At 42.3% G+C, this 19,956-nt stretch overlaps 1 protein-coding gene across 1 annotated transcript in view; it reads right to left on the bottom strand.

Moving 5' to 3' along the window:
• The window catches only part of LOC146317552 (myomegalin), a 60,964-nt gene that overhangs the window by 19,091 nt on the left and 21,917 nt on the right, over positions 1 to 19,956 (bottom strand). The window contains exons 9-23 of the mRNA XM_084732466.1: positions 19,535 to 19,588; positions 9,656 to 9,793; positions 9,441 to 9,560; positions 8,923 to 9,015; positions 8,585 to 8,809; positions 8,345 to 8,503; positions 8,168 to 8,269; positions 6,958 to 7,095; positions 6,046 to 6,225; positions 5,661 to 5,855; positions 5,278 to 5,460; positions 5,082 to 5,198; positions 4,912 to 4,992; positions 4,086 to 4,192; positions 3,860 to 3,999 (exon numbers count right to left, since the gene is read on the bottom strand). Coding sequence (XP_084588592.1) covers positions 3,860 to 3,999; positions 4,086 to 4,192; positions 4,912 to 4,992; positions 5,082 to 5,198; positions 5,278 to 5,460; positions 5,661 to 5,855; positions 6,046 to 6,225; positions 6,958 to 7,095; positions 8,168 to 8,269; positions 8,345 to 8,503; positions 8,585 to 8,809; positions 8,923 to 9,015; positions 9,441 to 9,560; positions 9,656 to 9,793; positions 19,535 to 19,588 — 2,032 coding nt within the window. The remainder of the gene's footprint in view (positions 1 to 3,859; positions 4,000 to 4,085; positions 4,193 to 4,911; positions 4,993 to 5,081; positions 5,199 to 5,277; positions 5,461 to 5,660; positions 5,856 to 6,045; positions 6,226 to 6,957; positions 7,096 to 8,167; positions 8,270 to 8,344; positions 8,504 to 8,584; positions 8,810 to 8,922; positions 9,016 to 9,440; positions 9,561 to 9,655; positions 9,794 to 19,534; positions 19,589 to 19,956) is intronic.

The following is a 19,956-nucleotide window of genomic DNA, read 5'->3' as shown; positions in this document are numbered from 1 at the left end:
TCCAGAACTCCGCCTGGACACTGAATCACCACTTTGGAAGTCATGGGACTAAAGGGGAAATGTTATGTCACACATTGCAGCAGCAGCAGCAGCCAGTCAGGAACACACTCAAGGCAGTGCAACCCAGTACAAGAGTGTATGTGAGTGAGTGTGTGTGTGTGTGTGTGTGTGTGCGTGTGTGTGTGTGTGTGCGTGTATGTGTGTGTTCATGATCAAAAACTTTAAACACTTTCAACTGAGACAAATGTGATGGATTTTGGCTCATTTATATTCACTCACATAAAAGGAGGGTGGTGATTGTGTGCAAAAACTTAAAATATATGCGACATGATTTTCGTTCTGTGTTATTATTTTTGTATTTTAGACACACACACACTTGTTTCACTACATTTGTGGGGACCTGTCATATTTTCTATTTAACCACGTCTGCATTCACATAGCGTTAATTTCTGAGGTTGTGCACAACCGTCCCTCCAAATGGATGCAGGATATGTGAGGCAGCCATGGTGTGTGGGGATGTATAGGGGTGCGTGTGTGAGGACGTAGTTAAAAGCAGGTATATTTTTGGCCTAACCCTAAACTAAACCTAATTCTAGCACTCTTTAACTCCCCAAACAGCCCTTTAAACTTGTTGAGACCAGCCACTGGTCCCTATAAAGCTGTTGGTCCCTACAGAGAGAGTGGGATCCTGGTTTCTGGACCCTCCAAATATAGGAGAACAAGCCCACAAAAAAGACTTGTTTTACTGGATTATTACATTCTCTAGCCCCTTACAGTAACACAACCAACCGCAACTAGTTGTTTAACCCTAAACCAGTAAACCTTTAAAAATTCCTTTAAACTCATAGAGTTCTGAATTTTGGTCCCCACAAATACAGTAAAACACGTACATACACACAGACTTATTCTACTATATTCATGGGGACGTGCGTTCCCTACCCACTGACCCTCACCCTAATCTTGCACTAACCCTAAAACCAAGTCTTAACCCTCAGGCAGCTGTTTAAACTTGTGGAGTTCAGAAAGAAAAGTTGAGTGGGGTCCCTGTTTTTGGACCCCACAAATATAGTAAAACACAGGCACACACATAATGTTTTGCTGCCAGGAAGCAGAGGCTTGGTGGAAAGTGACTGGCAGTAAAATTGTTTTACATAATACGCCCTAATGGTACACACACACACACACACACACACACACACACACACACACACACCATACTTCGCATTACACAGTGTGTAGTCCTAGATGTGAATCATAGGTGCATGGGTGTGTATCTACAGTTTCTCACTGTATTGTTGGGACTTATTATGGGATTTTTTTTTTTTTTCATGATCAGGGAAAGTTCAAAGGCAGTTAAATTCCTGCAAAGATCTCCACCCTAAAGCAAGTATTAAAGTTTAATATGTTAAATATCTTTGTGCTGCGCGTGACGGGGCAGGAACTTCATGGAACTGCTGTGTTATTATTGATGGAACAATGTGCTCTGTAAGCTGAACCGAGTGAATGTGGGGCCCTGTTTACACACTGTGACACGACATACTGTCACCGCTCTCATACTGGGAACATAGAGACTGTGTATGTTGTTGGTTGTCATTTAAACTAATGTGGAGTCCACGTGTTTGTTTTTTGTATATGAGGGATGTTAAGAAAAAGGGCTCGCATGAGCTCCCCTTATTTGGTGAATTTTAGTATAGTGAATATCTAACTGGGGTTTACAGCAGAACAGCCATGCAAACATGAAAATCATGCCACAATCTCATGCATGAGGGAGCAGGGACACGAAGGGAAAACACTCATTTGGACTGGAAATGTCAGGGAGTACACATTGCAGCTTCGTATGGATGTTTATATAGGAACCTGTTGGAAATTTAGATTTTTTTTTTAGTTTGTGACACATTCATAACATGTAAAATTATATACCAGGACAAACTAGGGGGCAAACATGAGTATGTGGATTCAGACTGATAAAACAACAGAGGGGAAGGTATATCAAGGACCAAGTGAGGGACTTCAGGTTCAGGTTTGGGATATTCTTAAGACAAAATTCCCAATTATACACAACAAACAGAAGTGCTTTTGACAAAAAGCGAACCACATTTTTATTTCTGTTGCATTTAAAATACAAAAAAAAAAAAAAGTGTTGACAAGGAGTCCATCTCTGAGGCTAGATGAGAGATCAGGGCACAGATTCAGATAATAAAATGTTCTCTACCTACCAATATAAATACTTAATGGGCAAGTCTTATTTCTGGCATTCACATCTCATGTGATTTATAGAGAGCACAGTGCAGACAGTAAAATTACTCGGTATTATATTCTGCTGCTTTCCTAGTACAAGGCTGAACTTAAAGGGATAGTTCAGATTATTTGAAGTGGGGTTGAACGAGGTACTTATTCATAGTCGGTGTATTAAGCTACAGTAGATGGAGGTCAGCACGCCCCCAGTTTGGAGAAGCAGTCGTACCGTTGTAGGAATCTAAGAACTGAACTGATATGGACAGGGTCAGCAGCAAAATGCATTTTAGCGAACTAAAAAGTATCAGTAATCAGTATCAGTATCAGTTTAAGTTTATGCTACATTCATACTTTGCCGTCAGACAACATTTTCCGACAGGGAGCCACCAGACTCCAACCCTCCAATGACGATATCAGTAATTTTCCGACGCAGAACACGGGAGTTGTTAATCTACCACTGCCTCGATCATTTAGTTTGTACGTGTGACTTTTAGAGTTAGTTCAAATTCACTGAAGTCACACATTAACTCAAACGAACTAACTGCTCGAGGCAGCGGTAGACCAGCAACTCCTGCGTTCTGCAGTGTAAAATTACTGATTTTGCTCTCGGATGACAAGGTAAACAGGGAAAGTATTCTAAATACAGTGTAAACTTAAATTGTTATTAAGTTTTTTAAGTGCACCTTTTTTTAAAGTGGCTGAAATACATTTTGCTGTTGACCCGGTCCACATCTGATAAGTGCCTCATACAACCTCGCTTCAAATAATCCAAACTGTCCCTTTAAAAACAACAAGCAGATAAACTATAAACAATGCATATCATATTAAATTACCATGTTATTTTAAAGTAATCAGCGCATATCTACCACCTTATATCTAAAGAGGCTGACCTTATGTTTCATGCACATCTGTCAGACTAAAATGCTACTAGTGCAGAGCAGCTTTATGTTATAAAACTGTAGGAGAGCAATCCAAGGTGAAGCTGAAGTGAAGGAAACTACTTGGCCATCTTTTTTTTTTTTGTAATTTTGTATCTTGGGCCTTGATAAGTGTGCACATCTTGTTCACAAACAGATGATATAAAACAAATGATGGATGGTGAGACGTTTCACTGTAAGGCATGAGCTCGAGTTTCTCCACAAGACGCAACTTCACTGTGACAGTAAGGCTGGAAGAGTGACACCGGTGAGAGACAGTACACAGAAATGGCAATACAGAACAATCGCACTGCAAAGCAATACGCAGGCAATATTTCAAACACAATATAAAAAACATATTCACACCACGCTCACAAAATATATTAATAAATAAGACTCTGGGTTGCACGTTGCCACTTCATACCATGGAGGTTAATCTGAACAGGCTTCTGCTACTGTGAGTAGTGCTTGTGCTATCTGGGTGAAGCTGCCTGCAGACTGACAGTCAGATTTTGATTTTTATTCACTACTAAGCAAAAGATTTTCTTTAGGACCACATTTTTCCATTAAACCAACCATCTGTGGCTGCAGACAGCTCCATCTCACATTAAGTGTCACTCAACAGTGCTGTGGTCAGACAGAACATCACGGAGCGTTAGTGACAGTGCCCCCCGCAGCCCTGCAGGCTGGACCCTGCTCATCCCCACCTCCAAAGTCAGGCTGCCTTTTAGCCGCCCTGTCCAGCACCAGGGCCATGTTACGGGTCCTGGCCAGGACCTCCTCCAGCTGCCTGCGGAGCGCCTGGACCGAGTCCAGCTCAGTGTGGAGGGCCTGGATCTTCTCTGAGCTGAGGGACAGGAAAAGTGTTTTTAGAGTTAAAGCAAACTCGCAGGAAACTTGGCCTGTCACAAGACCTGGGTGCAGCTTCCCTACCTGTCACTCTTGTTGTGAATGTGCACCAGATTTTGGTATAATCTCTTCTCGGCCCTCAGGGCATCGTTCAGCTTGTTGTACTCCGACACAAGCTGCTCCAGCACATACTGGATCAAAGCAGCAGGCGGGGCCAAAGAGGAAGGACAGATATTGTAAGTACACACAATTCTTAAACAGTACAAACAGCCAAATGCTGCCTAACAGACCCTTTGTAAGTCCTGCCCCCTTTTGCTCTGTGCACCAGTAACAGTTGAGCAAACTCGGCACCCAGCAGAATCTCAGACAAATTTTTGTCCTTTCCTGTTTCCTGTACTTACACGCTATGTGCTGGGCTGGTCTATAAAGCAACCCAAATTTTGAAGATGGGTAAAAGATGTTGCTCTGGGACCTGCAAAAGCAACAAATAGTCAAATTTTAAGTTTACTAATGTTGGTAAGACACTAGCTAACAAGTGAGACAATGAACATCAATTGTTATCTAACTAGCAGCCTGTGTTTTGCTCTGTAGCAAACAGAGATTTTCTAGCTAGTTACAGTTTATAGCTAATGTTAACAAAACACCAGCTAACTAACAAGCTAATCTCCATCAATCATTGGCGAGCTATTTAGCTAGCATTTTGCTAACATAAGCTAACCTAAGAGGAGACTGTGTATGACTAACGTCTTTTAACCCTCTTCAAAATATGGTAGCATGAAGCATATCTAATTTGCTGGAAACAGGAAAGGAGAAAGTTGAGCCGGGCACCAAGCTTGCGCAACTGTTATTGGAGCACAGAGCAAAAAAGGAGCGGGAGGTTCAATTGGCTGAGGATGAAGCAAAATCCTACTTGATGATCAGAGTCGTCCTTAGCGTCCATTTGTGGTGCCTGCTGGTGAGCCAAAGACAAACGCAGAGCAGAGAGCTCGTTCTGCAGGACACAAAGATGTAATTTGTGAGATTTTAAAAAAAACACAGAAGGACTGTTTTTATGCATCATGACAGGGTCCACACAGATACCTGAGCCTCCCTCTCCTTCTTCAGTACCAGCTGCAGTTCCTCGTGGACAGCCTTCATCTCTGCCTCGCTCTCTTTAGAGGACGGCTGCATCGCCTCCTCCTGGCCCTGCACCAGCTCCTGATGGATAAAGCACACTGTGAAGACGAGGAGAACAGGATTGTGTGAGACATAAAAAAGATAACACACGAACAGGCACCTTGATGAAGGCTTCTTTCTCTTTGAGAAGGCTCCGCAGATGCTCGGTCTCTCCTCCCATCTCCCTCTCCTTGTCCCGCTTCAGCTCAGACAGCTCCTGGTCTCTTAACGTCATCTGTCTGCGGAGCTCCTGCAGCTGGCCGGTCTGCTCGCTGATCACAAGGGAGAGCCTGTAGGAGTAATCCTGAGAGAGGAAGAATGAAGAGATTCAAGATGTTTTTTTATTTACAATCTCACTTGCATTTCCATAATCAAGACTAGGGCTGACCCCCTAACAGCTGACTAAGCTATTTGCTGGTGCAAAGAGTCTTAATTGACTTATTTTGAAAAGCACTGTACAAATAAAGGTATTATTGTTGTTATTTAACCAGCATCATAGTGTACCTGCAGGTACTGGTCTTTGGAGCTGAGGGTGTTGAGCATGTCCTGGATCTGTGCTTGATGTTCATTAGACTGGCGGCTGCGGTCTGACAGCAGCTCCTGGAAAAGTTTCTCCTTCAGCGCCAGCCGAGCCTTCAGCTCCTCTACGACCTCGGTGGGACCGGCCTGAACTCTGGCAACGAGGGCGGCCGTCAGATCCTACGTGCACGCAAAACAAAATACCGCCAGAGAAAGCTGTGTCAGCACACCTGCTGTCTTGAAAACAAGCAGCACAGGTTTGTCTGTGTGGACTGGTTTTTATAAAGCTTTGAAAATCACACAGCAAACAACTAGACGCCATGATAACAAAAGCATAAATCGTGTGTGTTTGTGTGTGTGCGTGTGTCACCTGTGTCTCCTGGCTGCGTGTCTGCAGAGCTGCCTGCAGCTGGCTCACGATGGCGTCTTTCTCTCTCAGGGTGTTTCTCTCCTTCTCCTCGCTCTGCTGCTTCAGCCACTGCAGGTTCCTGTAGGCCTCCGCCGCCTGCTCCAGCTCCAGCTCTTTACCACGCACCAGCGCGTCCAGACTCTGATGGTCACAATCACAGGTGTAACCACACAAATACTGTTTACACCAAAATTACCATGTGTATATACAGTTTTTTAAATGCAACTAATCCCGCTAAAATAAGCTCTCAGTACTTTTGTAGCTTCTGAATGAATCCCTGTGGTTTGAAGTTTAGTTTCTCTCCTGCATCGCCGTTTGTGCTTTCAGGTGTCTGCCTTATTTTACCGTTTCATTATCTATAAAAGTGGCGTTAAGTTACTGCTGATGAAAACCTAAAATTTCCTTATTTTGCTGCTTCACGATAAAAGCTTTTAGACAACAAGTTTTTCTAAGACAGGTGACAAGCCTTCATTGCCTCCGCTGGAAAAGGGAAAATTAGCATGTCAACCTGTCATTTTCTAACTTAATTATTTTATGGAAATTCTGATCTTTTATTTATGGGTTTTGTTATTTATTTACTATTTTAAGTACTATTTATTTATAAAGGGTTGAGACAGCCAGAGTACATGCATTTCATTTGAATGCACATGATACTTTTAAGACAAATTTGAACTTAAGAAAATAAATGGAGGTTTTGATTAAAGTCAAAAACTCTCTAAAGGATAGTCTTTAACTGACCTTTTTACCTTCATGTACATTTCTTTTTCTACTGATGAATCTCTGACCAGATTTTGGCCTTTTCATCTCAGAAAAACTTTTCCTACAAGCTAACCGGCCTGATAAGTTTGCACTACTTATGTGTAATGATCGCACCGTGATGGTCTCCTCGTTGCCAGACAGGATGCAGCGGAGTCTCTCCAGGTCTCGCTCCTTCTCCCTGAGGGCCAGCTGCAGCCTCCTCACCTGGCCCTCGCGCTCCTCCACACAGCGGAACTTGTCATCGATGGAGCGCTGCAGACAGCAGAGGTGGGAGAAGAAAAAAAAAATCACACACTGCTTCTATTCTGGGCACCCTCGACTGTGATATTCATCCTCACCCTGATCCATCATGTTCTATATAGTGTGCAGGGTTTACAGCTAACAGCAAAAAATGAGCAGATGTGCAGAATTCAGCTCCTGATCCTCACAGATTAATAAACATTTTACATGCACATATTTTTTACTGTTATTAATAATATGATAATATTCTAAATTTGATACAGGCCATGTAATAAACAGCATATCTGGATATTATGACTTAGGCAAAATTAGTATTCTTTGTACATGTGCAGAGTGCATTCTGCATTTTAATTGGGATTTTTACTGCAATGTCTTTTGCTGCTTACTTTCAGATCTGTGCATTGTAAACAAACCAACTAGCCAACAGTTTGAAAGGCTGGGATAGAGATACATGCACAAAAGAAAAGCACTCATTTCTAGTCAGAAGGAGAAACGCAACGACTCTTAAGCGTTACGAAAGACTTGGATATCAACAGGTTTTTGAATATGCGCAAATATCACAGCATCAACCTTTTCAAAATGCTGGCTGAGCGAATGAAAGTGGGAGGCTGTGTTTGCACAGTTGAAGACGTCCACCACCAGTAGACAACTTTTTAAAAATTCTCATTTAATGCAAAAAAAAAAAAGCAAATTGTCAGAAACAGATACTTTGTGGAATATTCACTCTAATTAGCCATGTAAACAGCTTAGTGAGAATTTTGTCTTTTTTCAGGACAGGTGCAAAAAATTTAGTGTTTTGTCCTTTATGCTGACCTACTGGTTTAGCAGGAGGTTGTATTAATGTCTACCACTGGCTCTTTTGACTGCTGCAAGATGCATTCTAAGCTCTTTTTATGGTGAAAAACCTCTTCGTTTTCCCTGCACTGAATGTACGGGAAAGACTGTCGCATGAATCACACAGTATATGGTTCAGCAATCCACAGAGAACAATAGTCTTCAGTATCAAGGACATTTTGGAGTGCACTCACTATTTCTACCACGCAGACATTAATCTCTGTCTCTTTATCTGGTACTTGTGTTTTACCTCCAGAGCTCTGTCTCTGTCTTTGATCCGCTCTCTCAGTTTCTCCAGCAGAGCATCTCTTGGTTTGGAGCCTCCTGTTGACTCCAACATCTCTGAGTACTCCTACAGATACAAAAATATTTAGACAGGGTACTATGCCCTGTATGCATTGAAAGTGTATGAAAGTGTGTGTGTTACCTGTAGCTGTTGCTCTTTGTCCTGCAGAGAGTGTTTGAGCTGTGTGACGCTCCTGTCTTTCTCCTGCACCACAGCATGTCTCTCTGCCTCGCTCTCCTTCAGAGCTGCGTCTTTCGCCTGCAGCTCAGAGCGAGTTTTCTGAAGGGCGCAGCGAAGGTCCTGCAGCACAGAGATGAGAGGTTACACATGCTTCATTCATACTTCAAGACTTCTTTAAAATGTTTCACGTAATGCACCGACCTGGTTGTGTTTTTCAGTGACCTCCCTGTGCTGCAGTGCCTCCTGCAGATCAGTGTTGAGTCTGTCCTTGAACCTCATCAGGTCGTCTCCTTGCCTCTGGCTCTGCCTAAGACTCCTCTGGCTGGCCTCCAGCTCCAGGCCGAGAGAGAACAGGGAGCTCTGCACCCCCACCAGCTCGGCCTGCAGCTGAGCGAGCGTCACGGACTCGCTGACCCCCTCTGGAGTCTGGAGAAGGGATCACCACAGACCAATCAGCACATCATCAGCCCGAAGACAAGACTTCTCACCATGCCGACTTGAATGCTGGTTTGCACCACTATTCGTGCACAACGTCTCACCTTGCATTGAGCCAGCTGGTTGCGATGAGCCATTTCTCTCAGCTTACACAAAGTGGTGTTCTGCCCTTCAATCAGCTGGTACAACTCCTGGGCCTTTAAACACAGTAAATCACAGGTTTGAGCACTTTTTTCAAATACTGATATTATCTCAAACTGGTTGCTTATCTACTACTTAAAGGGACAGTTCACCGCAAAATCAAAAATGCATGTTTTTCTTGTGGCCTGTGGTGCTACTTATCCATCTAGATACTTATGATGTGAGTTTTGGAGACATTGTCTGTTTGAACAATTGAAATCATGACGTGATTACTGAAGATAATAAGGTGTCTACATGTATTAGCAACTTATATGCAAGACCTTTTAATGCCACTGAAATTTAAGGCCACCTTGGCAATAAAACCAAACATCACTTGAGAAAAAATAGCCACACTCTGAGTAAATACATATATATTATTGTATTGTATATATTTTTGATTTTGGGGTTAACTATCCCTTTAATGTACGAAACAGACACTCACCTCACTGTCTTTGGTGTTGTTGGACTCTGTGAGATTCTGGATGGTTCTCTCCTGACTATGAGCAGCCTGACGGATTGAACGCAGCTCACACTCCATCTCGTTCAGCTTCTCCTGCAGCTTCTACAAACCAAGACAGGATGTCGCCGTTAGGCCGCCATCGGATGTGGATTTATCAGAAATATACAGCTGTGATGAGGCGTTTTTATGTGCCATACCATGTTGTTGGCCTCGCTCTCGTGGATCTTGGCCTGCAGGGATTGTACCTGGAGCTGGGCCTTCTGCAGCTCGCTGACACACTGACCAGCCGCACACTCATACTGGTTCAGTTGACTCTGCTGCTCCTCAACGAGGCTCTGGGGGGGAGAAACCAAGAGTTATACGTTATAAAAACAACTCACAAACATTAGTATGTTAGTAGTCTGACCAACTGCTGAATTATTTGCGAGGAATTTGTTTGTTTCAAATTCATAAAAAATACAGAGGCTGCAGATTGTATAACTTTCACAGTGGGTTGTGTAATATGTGTACAACATTTTAGAGACTCTGCTCATTCATGTGTGCACTCTGTAAAAAGCTACAACGGGGAGAGAGCCTCTGAAGTGGTGTGAGACAGAGTGTCTGCATGCATGAGTTAGCACGAGCGAGTGTGCTCAAAGTGCTCTGAGCCACTATTATCTTTACATAACCAGAGTATAAATGCTTCCAACTTTCACTGACTAGAGGCATAAGGTCATTAAAATGCACCGACTTATACATTTATTCATTGAGATCAAATTGTGGTTTAATGCAGCTGAAATTAAATTAAATACATATAAATTTAATTTAGATGTATTCTGTAATAGAAATTATTACGTTAATTCAGTGTTATTGCACTGGCCAACCAGTGTTGAGATGACAGGGTGGGCTGACATTGCGTGGATCACGGTGCCTCAAGGGTTCTCTGAGTGAAAATAGGCCACTAGTGGAGTGACTCTGTCTTAATGTCTCCCCACATCTAACCTACTTCAGTCAGCAGCAGCCTGGGCTCGAAGATCACACACTTTTATCATAGAGATCGTTCAGATTTTTTTGAAGAGAGATCAGTTTCAATTTACACTATATTAGTAGCAGTAAAAGTATTTTCTCTGCTTTACTCTGCTGTAGAGACAGCCTACTCCAACAGGAAACCACTGTTATATACGCCAAATATCACTCTCTCCAATCAACCAGAGTTGTTAAGACAAAACTGTAATTTTACCACACAGAACACAGGAGTTGCTGTGTTACTGCTGCCTAACCAAAGTCACACAATAACATGAACAAACAAAGATCAAAAACAAAGTTCGAGGCAGCTCTAGACAAGAAACCCCTGCATTCTGCAAGGTAAAATTCCTGTTTTTGCCAATGGAGTTTGGTTGCTTTTGGAGAGAACGATATTTGGCCTCTATAACAGCAGTTTCTCATCAAAAAAGGCCGTCTGCTGGCTAGGTAAAGCAATTAAAGTATTGCAAATATTGCATGCACTGAAAGAGATGCAACAGATTGATTGTTCTGGGTGGCTAGAATATGCACGTTATGCACGCTTCTGTGCTGGTACGCCGCTCTGCTTCTCTAAACTGGCGAGTCAATAACCATCTACTGTAAGTAAACACACTGTCACTCACTATTGATAAGTACCTCATACAAACCCCACTTCAGATACTCCAAACTATCCCTTCAAAAAAGATCCTGTCATTCAGAGACAAATACACACCCTCCAAAAACCGCTATCCTCGAAGAAGGCAGATTTTTAACACTGTAAACACACAAATACATATACACACTAGTTCTTGCATACCTAAGCAGAAAATCCTGTGCTACAGCAAACTGTTTCCTAAGTGTAAAAGCTGGGAGCCTCTAGTCTGTCTGCAGGCTGTGTTGGAAGTCTCTGTAGATCCTCAGCTTAGCCTTAAAACCTAAAACCACTTAGTTATATAAGCAATTACATTTCAGTTTTTTTTAAATATTTACATGTATTAAACTGTCAAAATGCCTGTGCTTGCTTTCACATTATGTTCTCTATTTTATTGACATGACTAATGACCTCTGTGCGTGCACACACTCACACATACATTAGATAATTAGGCCACAGCTTACCCACACCTGACTGCCCATGTAATATATTCCCACGCATAGACAACTAAGTAAGCACACACGCACAAACACACACTGCAGCTCACATCCTCATGGGTGAAAGCTTGTTGGAGAAGCTGTAGGCAGGATTTAAGTGACTGACAGTTGGATTACGAGGCTAATTAAGTTAGAAAGTGGTGAGAATAATCGTTTTGTGGGCAGGCTGCGCTGTTTGTCTGTCAAACATCAAAGAGCCTGTTAGGTCGGTTCACTCCTACTGCTGCAGATACTGCAAACTTTCAGTGCATAGTAGGCAAAATTCTCTACTTTGGGCAGTAAAATCCTTGTATTACAGCACCGTCACCATCCTCGTCAAGGTTTTATACCTGGTGAGGAGGAGGACGAGGATACTCTTTGTATACATCTTCCAGTAACTCTTCCATGTCAGCAAAGTTCAGATCTTGATCAAGCCCGACATGCAGCCTGATCAGAGGCGCCTCCAGCTCAGGTGTTGGCAGGTGGTTCTCTCTTTCTCCTTCTGGTGTTCCGTAAGACATTCCCAGAACAGGATCAGGGAAGCCCAGCCTCGTGCCTCCGTTGCTGGCGCTCCGTCGGAGAAGCACTGGCAGTTTGCTCCCCTTGGAGCTCCGGACTGGCCGGTGGGCGGCGTAGCTCTGCAGCAGACAGAGTGCCAAAGAGAGGCTCGGTCCAGGCTCGGTCTGGCCATGCGGGGCACCCATGTGCTCCTCAGAGAGAGAGTCGGATATCCGGTCGTCTATTGGTTCCCTGGGGGAGTTCAGCGGCCCAGGGTGAATGAATTCCTCGGTTGTCTCTAAGGATGCTATCGAGGGGCTGGAGCTGGCGCGCCCAGCCAGGGTGCGATCGCTGTCGGATGTCTTCGAGGGGTCCTGAGAACCAGGGACCAGAGTTACAGAGGAGGGGGCTTCCTCTGAATCATTCTGTCTTTCTCCTGCACCACCTCCAGTCATACTCCCACCAATAACGCTGGCTGAATATCTGGTTGACGGCCCGCAGGAGATACTGCGTGCCAGCTTCCTGGGCACCTTACAAACAGCTTCATAGTCAGAGTCCGCCACGCGCAGGTAGGAACACCCTCGACACCTCCGCGGAGTGCTGGGAGGACATCGTTGTGAGCCTGCGACCTCTGACCCTGAAGCGGCAGGACACTGAGGGTGGTGGTGGTGGCAGTCCAAGCTGTCGTCGGCCCAGGACTCGTACAAAGAGTAGACCAGGTCATCCTGGAGCAGGGCGCAGTATTTTGCATGAGTAAGCCCTGAAATGTCCACCATCCCATCTCCCGGTCCTTCATCCCCTCCAGTTAACGTCGCCTCTTCTGCGTTTGTTTTCCGGTAGAGCCCTCCGATGCACTGCCTCAGCCGGTGTTTCTCCTGCAGGAGCCGCTGCAGCCTCTCGATGGACAGGGCCTCCACGCGGGCGATCACCGTGTCGAAGCGGTACATGCGGTCCAGCATGAAGGTGCACTTGGAGCAGGCGAACTCCCCTCGGCCGTCCCGAGTCAGCTCCTGCCCGAGGGCATGAGACAGGAGCACCTGCAGGTTGAGCTTGGCGGTGGGGTGGAAGATCCATCGCCGCTGGTTACCGCAGAGCTCCCGTCCACAGATGCGACACGTCTCCTTCATCTTGAGATCAAGCATTCCACAGACTTAGGATAACTATAGATGAGTTTACTCTAACTTAAGGAATCCTTATATTGAATTTGATCCCGTGTAAAACACAATAGAGTGTAATGTTCAAGCTGCATCAGAGTAAACACATCCCAGTGAGCTTTTTCCAGTGAAAAGACATTTAAAAAATGACTACAGTCACTGGGTGAAAAAATTGCTCAAAAGTGAACGTTTTTTCAACGTCTAATTGATTGAATTATATTTGCAATAGTTAGATTTGCAATAGTGGCATTTTTTATCCGTTACAATGTGCAAATAATAGTCTATCGCCACTTTGAAGGCCAGAAAAACAAATTTGCCACATGTAGGTCTCAAACCCAAGTTGCCTAAAAGAAACTCCTGTGTTTAATCCAGCCACATTATCCTCGCAACCGCGTCAACATCTTATACCTCGTCCCAGTGCATATACTTTTGGAATAGTCAAAGCTGTACCTAATATGGTAATAAGTACTTATGTATGTGCATTAGGCTACAGCAAGAGATGCGGTTTCTTTATTCTACAGATCCAGTAGCACACAGCATATATAGTTTGTACTTATGACATTTTATATGAAACAATATATTCTTTGAAATTAAATCTTCGTATAGAGCAGATTTCACCCTTTCAACCTACGACTTAACAAATTATCAAACTGATTAAACAAATTTGTGTTTTGTAAGACAATGATGTCGTAACCATATTTTAGCTGGTTAAAAAGAGGCCGAAAAGAGGTCTTAGACGTTCAGACTGCATATAAGCCTGTTCTCAACGATGAAATCTGGTTTGATGCTCTCTGGGATGCTTTTAAAGCACAATAAAAGTCTTTATCATCAGTCCTTACAATGGCATTAAATTCAATGGCTTAGAAATAAAAGAGATGAGGTAGACAAGAAGAAGCTCACTGTAGAGAATAGTTGCACATGTGATTTTTTTGTTTTTTTGGCAGGACTGAAATCCATGAGGTAAAAATAGATCAATAGATAAGGTGGTAATCATTAAATAGACAGATATCCATCAGCTCTGGTTCTCCATTCATGTGCTGGAGGTGCAGCAGGTGCATCAGGAATATGGCGCACACCCCCACAGACCAAGTCATGGTAATGTCTCGTCTATCAGATGCGGTATTTAGCTGTATATTGTCCGCTCGCCGTGTCTCCGAACCGCATTTCCCAGCAGCACCGCATGCACCTCTGCACCATCACTCGGCTGTCACGCACACACGAGCCGCACCGCACGCCGTCAGGTTCATCATGACCGGCGATGATAGGTTATAATCCGGCTTCCCTTTACACTGACACGGAGCGGTAACACGCGTCCTGGGACAGTCCTCTGAGTGTCTCCCCGGTGTGTCTGTCCACAGGAAGGACTCTTCAGTCATTTCACAGCCGTTACCGACAGCTACAGAGGCAGACACGTCCTCACCGGGGCTCCGTGCTTCGTGCCGTCGGGTCGAAGATCCTCTGGATAGATAACGATGTGGCTGCTTCGACCAGACCTGCAGCGGGGGACCGTACCATTGTGAGAAGGGAGGGGGGCGGAGAATCCGGTGCAGTCATACAGAGCTGCTCATGGTTTAATACCCACGATGGTTCCGATTTAAAACGGCCGGGTTCAATTTTAAAACGCATAATTAAACGCAGAGCCAGCAAATATCAGCTTTATGTGTTGGTTTATTAGTAAAGAGACAGAGCGAAGCCCCCCGGGAGTCTGTTACTTCCTTCTGGCCGGTTTTCTAAGCTCAGTTCGCCTGACTGAACAGGTGAAATGCTCAGTAACATGGTAACATTAGTGACGCTCTGTATAATTAAATAAAACTGAAAGCGACACTCTATTGTGTTCTACTTGACCATGTTCAAGGTTTAAAATCCAAGTCAATGTATAATAATTCTTATGATAAGATAATTTATATTACAGTATAATCACTCTGTTTAATGTATACATATTACTACACTATCTGCACTATACAAAACTACTTTATGTGATAAACTGACATAATATTGTATCTTATTCTATTCTATTAGACCATACAATATTGCCACCATTGATATGTACAGTATATTATTGCCACAGCATGTTCTACAAGTTTCACAATGTTAGTCAATATATAATAATGCTTATGATAGAATATTATATATCACACCACTACTACTACTACTACTGCTGCTGCTGCTGCTGCTAATAATAATAATAATAATAACAATAATGATAATAAAAATAATAATACATTTTATTTATAGAGTACTCTTCAGGATGCTCAAAGATACTTTACACAGGTACAAAAAACATCCATTAAAAGATAATACACAGCATATTGTAAATATTTTTCTATATTTTATTGTCAATCTTCTATTTCCTATTTATGCTTACTAACTTGCAGTATTTGCCCTTTTTTGTAATCTGTACTTACTATGTGTATTCATTGTTATGCACAAAATCACTAAGGAAAATTCCTCGAATGTGTAAACCAACTTGGCTATAAACCTGATTCTGATTCTGAGTTTACACATTACTAAACTATTTCACTGTACAAAACTTGACTAGAACCAATTTTTTTACTTTAAACTGTGCATGAAATAAAAAATATATATACTACATACACTTCTAAACTCCAGAACAGGCCAATAAAATTAATATTTCTTTTTACATTTTATTCTATTTCTATTCATGAATCCAGGGTCATCAGACAAGAGGCTCTGCAGACTAAAGATAAAAGGATGTTTAAGGATCAGTGAGCAATAAAATCGGTTGCCAAGACGACACATATGTAGGTTACAGCAGTTAAAGAAGGCTGCAGAGTGGTGAAGTAAAGATGGCCTGATGTTACATATGAGGACGTATTTTGAGGTCATCATCATACTGGCAGCATAACAGAGTCAGTATTTGACAGATTATCATTTGATAATCAATAAGCAGTTGTGGGTGCACCATCATAAGTTTAATTAAACTTTTTTAATTCATCACTTTCTTGGGCATTTGTGATTATATAAATAAAAAAAAACAGATTGTTACGTGATTACTAAAGCAGCCCAAGTTGCTAACGTACTAGCATGTCAGTAAACTTGTTAAATACTGACGAAATAGTAGAATAAATCAATCGGTTGTGGTGGTTTTGTTCTTTTAATAGCGCCCTCATCAGACTAGTGTGTCGAAACCTGCTAAGATTAGTATTGTTTGTATTTGCTGTTGCCGTGGTGCAGATATTTCAACAATGATTTGACTGTGATGCTCAAACAAGCAGGCCTTTATCATGCATTTGACTGTGCAACTTCATCTCTGCAGTGACCACAATTTTGTTTTCCCTGAAGGCACAAACAGATGGTCATGCTGTCACGCTGTGACTTCTGAGCAGACACGGTGTACGCAGAATCCTGTCGACTGCAGATATACTTTCATCCTCAAAACAATTCAGAGCGCAGGTCCTGTATTTCCTCATTAATGTATGGGACAGAGTTTTAAAACTTTGTGTCTCCTTCAAGATCCTTGATTGCTGGTTATGCAAAGGATAATTATAGTGGGCCTGAGTCATTTTCTCAAAATCAGATGCTGATGCAGCTGAATAATAAGTGTAGATATATGATATTTCTTCTTTTTAACAGATGCTTTGTGAATCTGAATGGTGTTTATAAATACAAACATGTCAAAGGGTATAAAAATAGTTGTTTACAGTGTGCCAATTACTACAAATTACTTTTGCAGATGAAACCCTGGAAACCATTGTGTTAAGAGGTTTCAGATGATATGTCTTTCCTGCTTCCTCCTCCTCAGCTCTCTCCAGACATAGATTTGATCTAAAGGGCTGTGGTGTCTGGGGAACTAATTAAGAGCTCTTATGGCAGTTGTCTGTCTGAAACAACACAACTTGATATCAGTGTTGGGGTCGCTGAGCCCTCAGAGGTCGACCTGACCTATCGACAACCCGGCTGAAACCAGACCCGCTAAACTGCTAACCAACGACATGCCTGCATGAGAGCACGCACATGTGAAAGAAGGCACCTCAAGGGAATTTGCACACACACACACACACACACGCACACACACGCACACACGCAGAAGACCCCAGCTACACTGATCTTCACATGATCTCTTTTGCTCTTACATACAAATGAAGCTGTACAGCTGAACAGTTTCTGTCACGGCTGCAGAACTGAAATTAATGAAAAAGAACAACCGAAGCCCACATTTAGAATAAATTAAAGGGCCACTTAAAAAGAGGTTCACCTAAAAATAATCAATATTAGTTATGTGTACACTATATTTAAGTATTTTCACTGCTTTACCTTGCCATCAGACAACCTTTTCCAATAAGAAATTGCTGTTATGTAAGTTGTATTGCTTTCTCTCGCTCAACCAGACTCCACTGGCGAAATCAGGAATTTTATCTCACAGAACACAGGAGTTGTTCATCTCTCACTGCCTCAGTCAGTTAGTTTGTTTGTGTTATTGTGAGACTTCAGTGACTCCAAACTAACCTTTTAAAACACAGAAGCTGCATAATAACACAAACAAACTAACCAGTCGAGGCAGCACTCAGCCAACAACTTCCGTGTTCTTTGAGGTATATTTATTCATTTTTGCCAATGAAGTCTGGTTGGGCTGGAGAGAGCGATATTTGCCTTATATAATGATGGTTTAATTTCTGAAAAGGCTGTCTGACAAAGTAGGGCACTGGAGCTATTCTAAATATGGCATACACATAAACTTATGTTGATTTTCTTCCAGTGGACCTTTTTTAAGTGGCTAAAATATACTTTGTGGGTAATACAGGAAGTACCTCATACAACCCCACTTCAAATAATCCGAACTATTAAAGACACAAGTGTCATTTAAAGTTACAAAATATGGCAAACCATTTTTGCTTTAACCATAATTTGTTTACATGAATACTCAAAATGCAGTGTCATGGTCATATTCACGCTGCCTTACATACATTCTTTTGCACATGTGAGCACCACCAACAAGCAACTGTCACTTTCCTCTTATTTTGCAAACTCAAATGTCCTCTGCACTGACCCAAGAACCCGTATTTCAACATGCACTTATTTTACTGTGTGGTTATGCCTTTTCTTATCTACATGAACACTCAGACACAAAATGTTGTAGCGTATGTAAATCATACGTGTCACACTCTGAGATACCAGCCCACAGTTCCCGTAGTGATTAAATATTTTGCACATACAGTGTAGTTGTCCATCACTGAACATACTACTCAGCTCCTGTGTGAAATCTGAGCAGAGGGCCTGCCTGACTAGCACATTTGCATCCCTCATCCACAACTGATTTACAAGTTAAAACGCCCCGCACAGGCACCACCCAACAACAAACATGCTTGCAAACAAATACTGTGTGTCACATTCAGGCTATAGGGCCGAGCCAAACAACATGAAGCAGCACCGCACAGCACCAACAAGATGAATAACAAATCTATCTGCAAATTGAACCACGAATGGTGCAGATTGTCTGTGGGTAGATGGAGCCGACATCAAGGTAATGGTCCCCCTCCATTTGTAGCTTCATTATATACTCAGAGTGAAATGTGTCCTTGGGGATGTCACTGCAGCTGAATCCTGTAAATGTAATGAGTCCCTGGCACTTTGTGTGATGAGATAAACCCTCCGTAAGATGAACCGCACTTTCACACGATCCTCCATCCACCGCGGAATTACAGTCGTCTTTTTTGCATCATGTTTGTTTGCTTTAGAGGAGAGTTCATCAGCACATTTTTTTATCTGTATCGTTTGTTAATCAGACTGGCAGAAGCCACCCTCGATGAGTTGTGAAACTTTCAGGGTCAGATTGCACAAAGTTTCAGCTCACCACAGGATGTTTCACAGGATGTTCACTGCCTGATATTTTAACAGTCACTTCTTTCAGCAGTGCTATAATGATGCTTCTGTTTTTTGCACTACAAAGAATAGTTGCATTGATTTTACCTTGTTGATTTCTGCAGAAACAGGCTGTATTTTGGAAATATTTTGAAAGATTTTGATCAAACTTGATTCTGCACCACATCCCCTTAAATCTGAATATAAACATGCTGGTTATATTGCAAAATTCCGTATATATCTTAAATACTAACTGTAATTTCTAAAAAACAAGTTGTGATCTACAAATAATCCAAGTATGTGTCATGTTTTATCTACAGTTTCCAGTTGTTGTTATGTGTTAACTCTCCATGGGGAGGCAGAGTCTGTCTGACATGAAACAATGAGAACAGTGAAGCTGTTCTGACACTTAGTGGAGAACTTTATAATAACACATGGAGGCCGATGAACCAAAGTTCATGTTCAAGTTATATAAAAACACGTAGCTCCACGTACCTGCATCTCCTGTTCGATGCGCAGCCTCTCTTGACCGAGTTCCTCCTGATAAAACTGTAACAGAGGAGACAGAACATAAACCTGCTGTATGTACTAATCTAAGAATTTAAAACATAAATATTACATACAGTGTTAGGATTAAAGAAACAGGTAACATTTTATGAAATGGGATTTTCTGAGACCAATAATGATTTTAGAGGGGAAAAAATTCACCAATTACCAGAATGGCGGCAGAAAAATAGACCTTTTCTTGGTGGATTGTGTACCAATACGACTCAGAAAGATGTTTTCTTAAACAAATAACTTTATTATAACATGTTTATACACGTGTCAGACAACTGTAGAAGGGTACACTGAAAAAGGAATAATAAAAATAAAATAAATAGCTCAATAAACACCAGTATGAGTTAATTGCTGAATAA

This window comes from Lutjanus erythropterus, chromosome 12, assembly GCF_056507025.1.
Source record: "Lutjanus erythropterus isolate fLutEry1 chromosome 12, fLutEry1.hap2, whole genome shotgun sequence".
Lineage (NCBI taxonomy): Eukaryota > Metazoa > Chordata > Actinopteri > Lutjaniformes > Lutjanidae > Lutjanus > Lutjanus erythropterus.
This window is presented reverse-complemented; position numbering and strand designations above follow the sequence as displayed.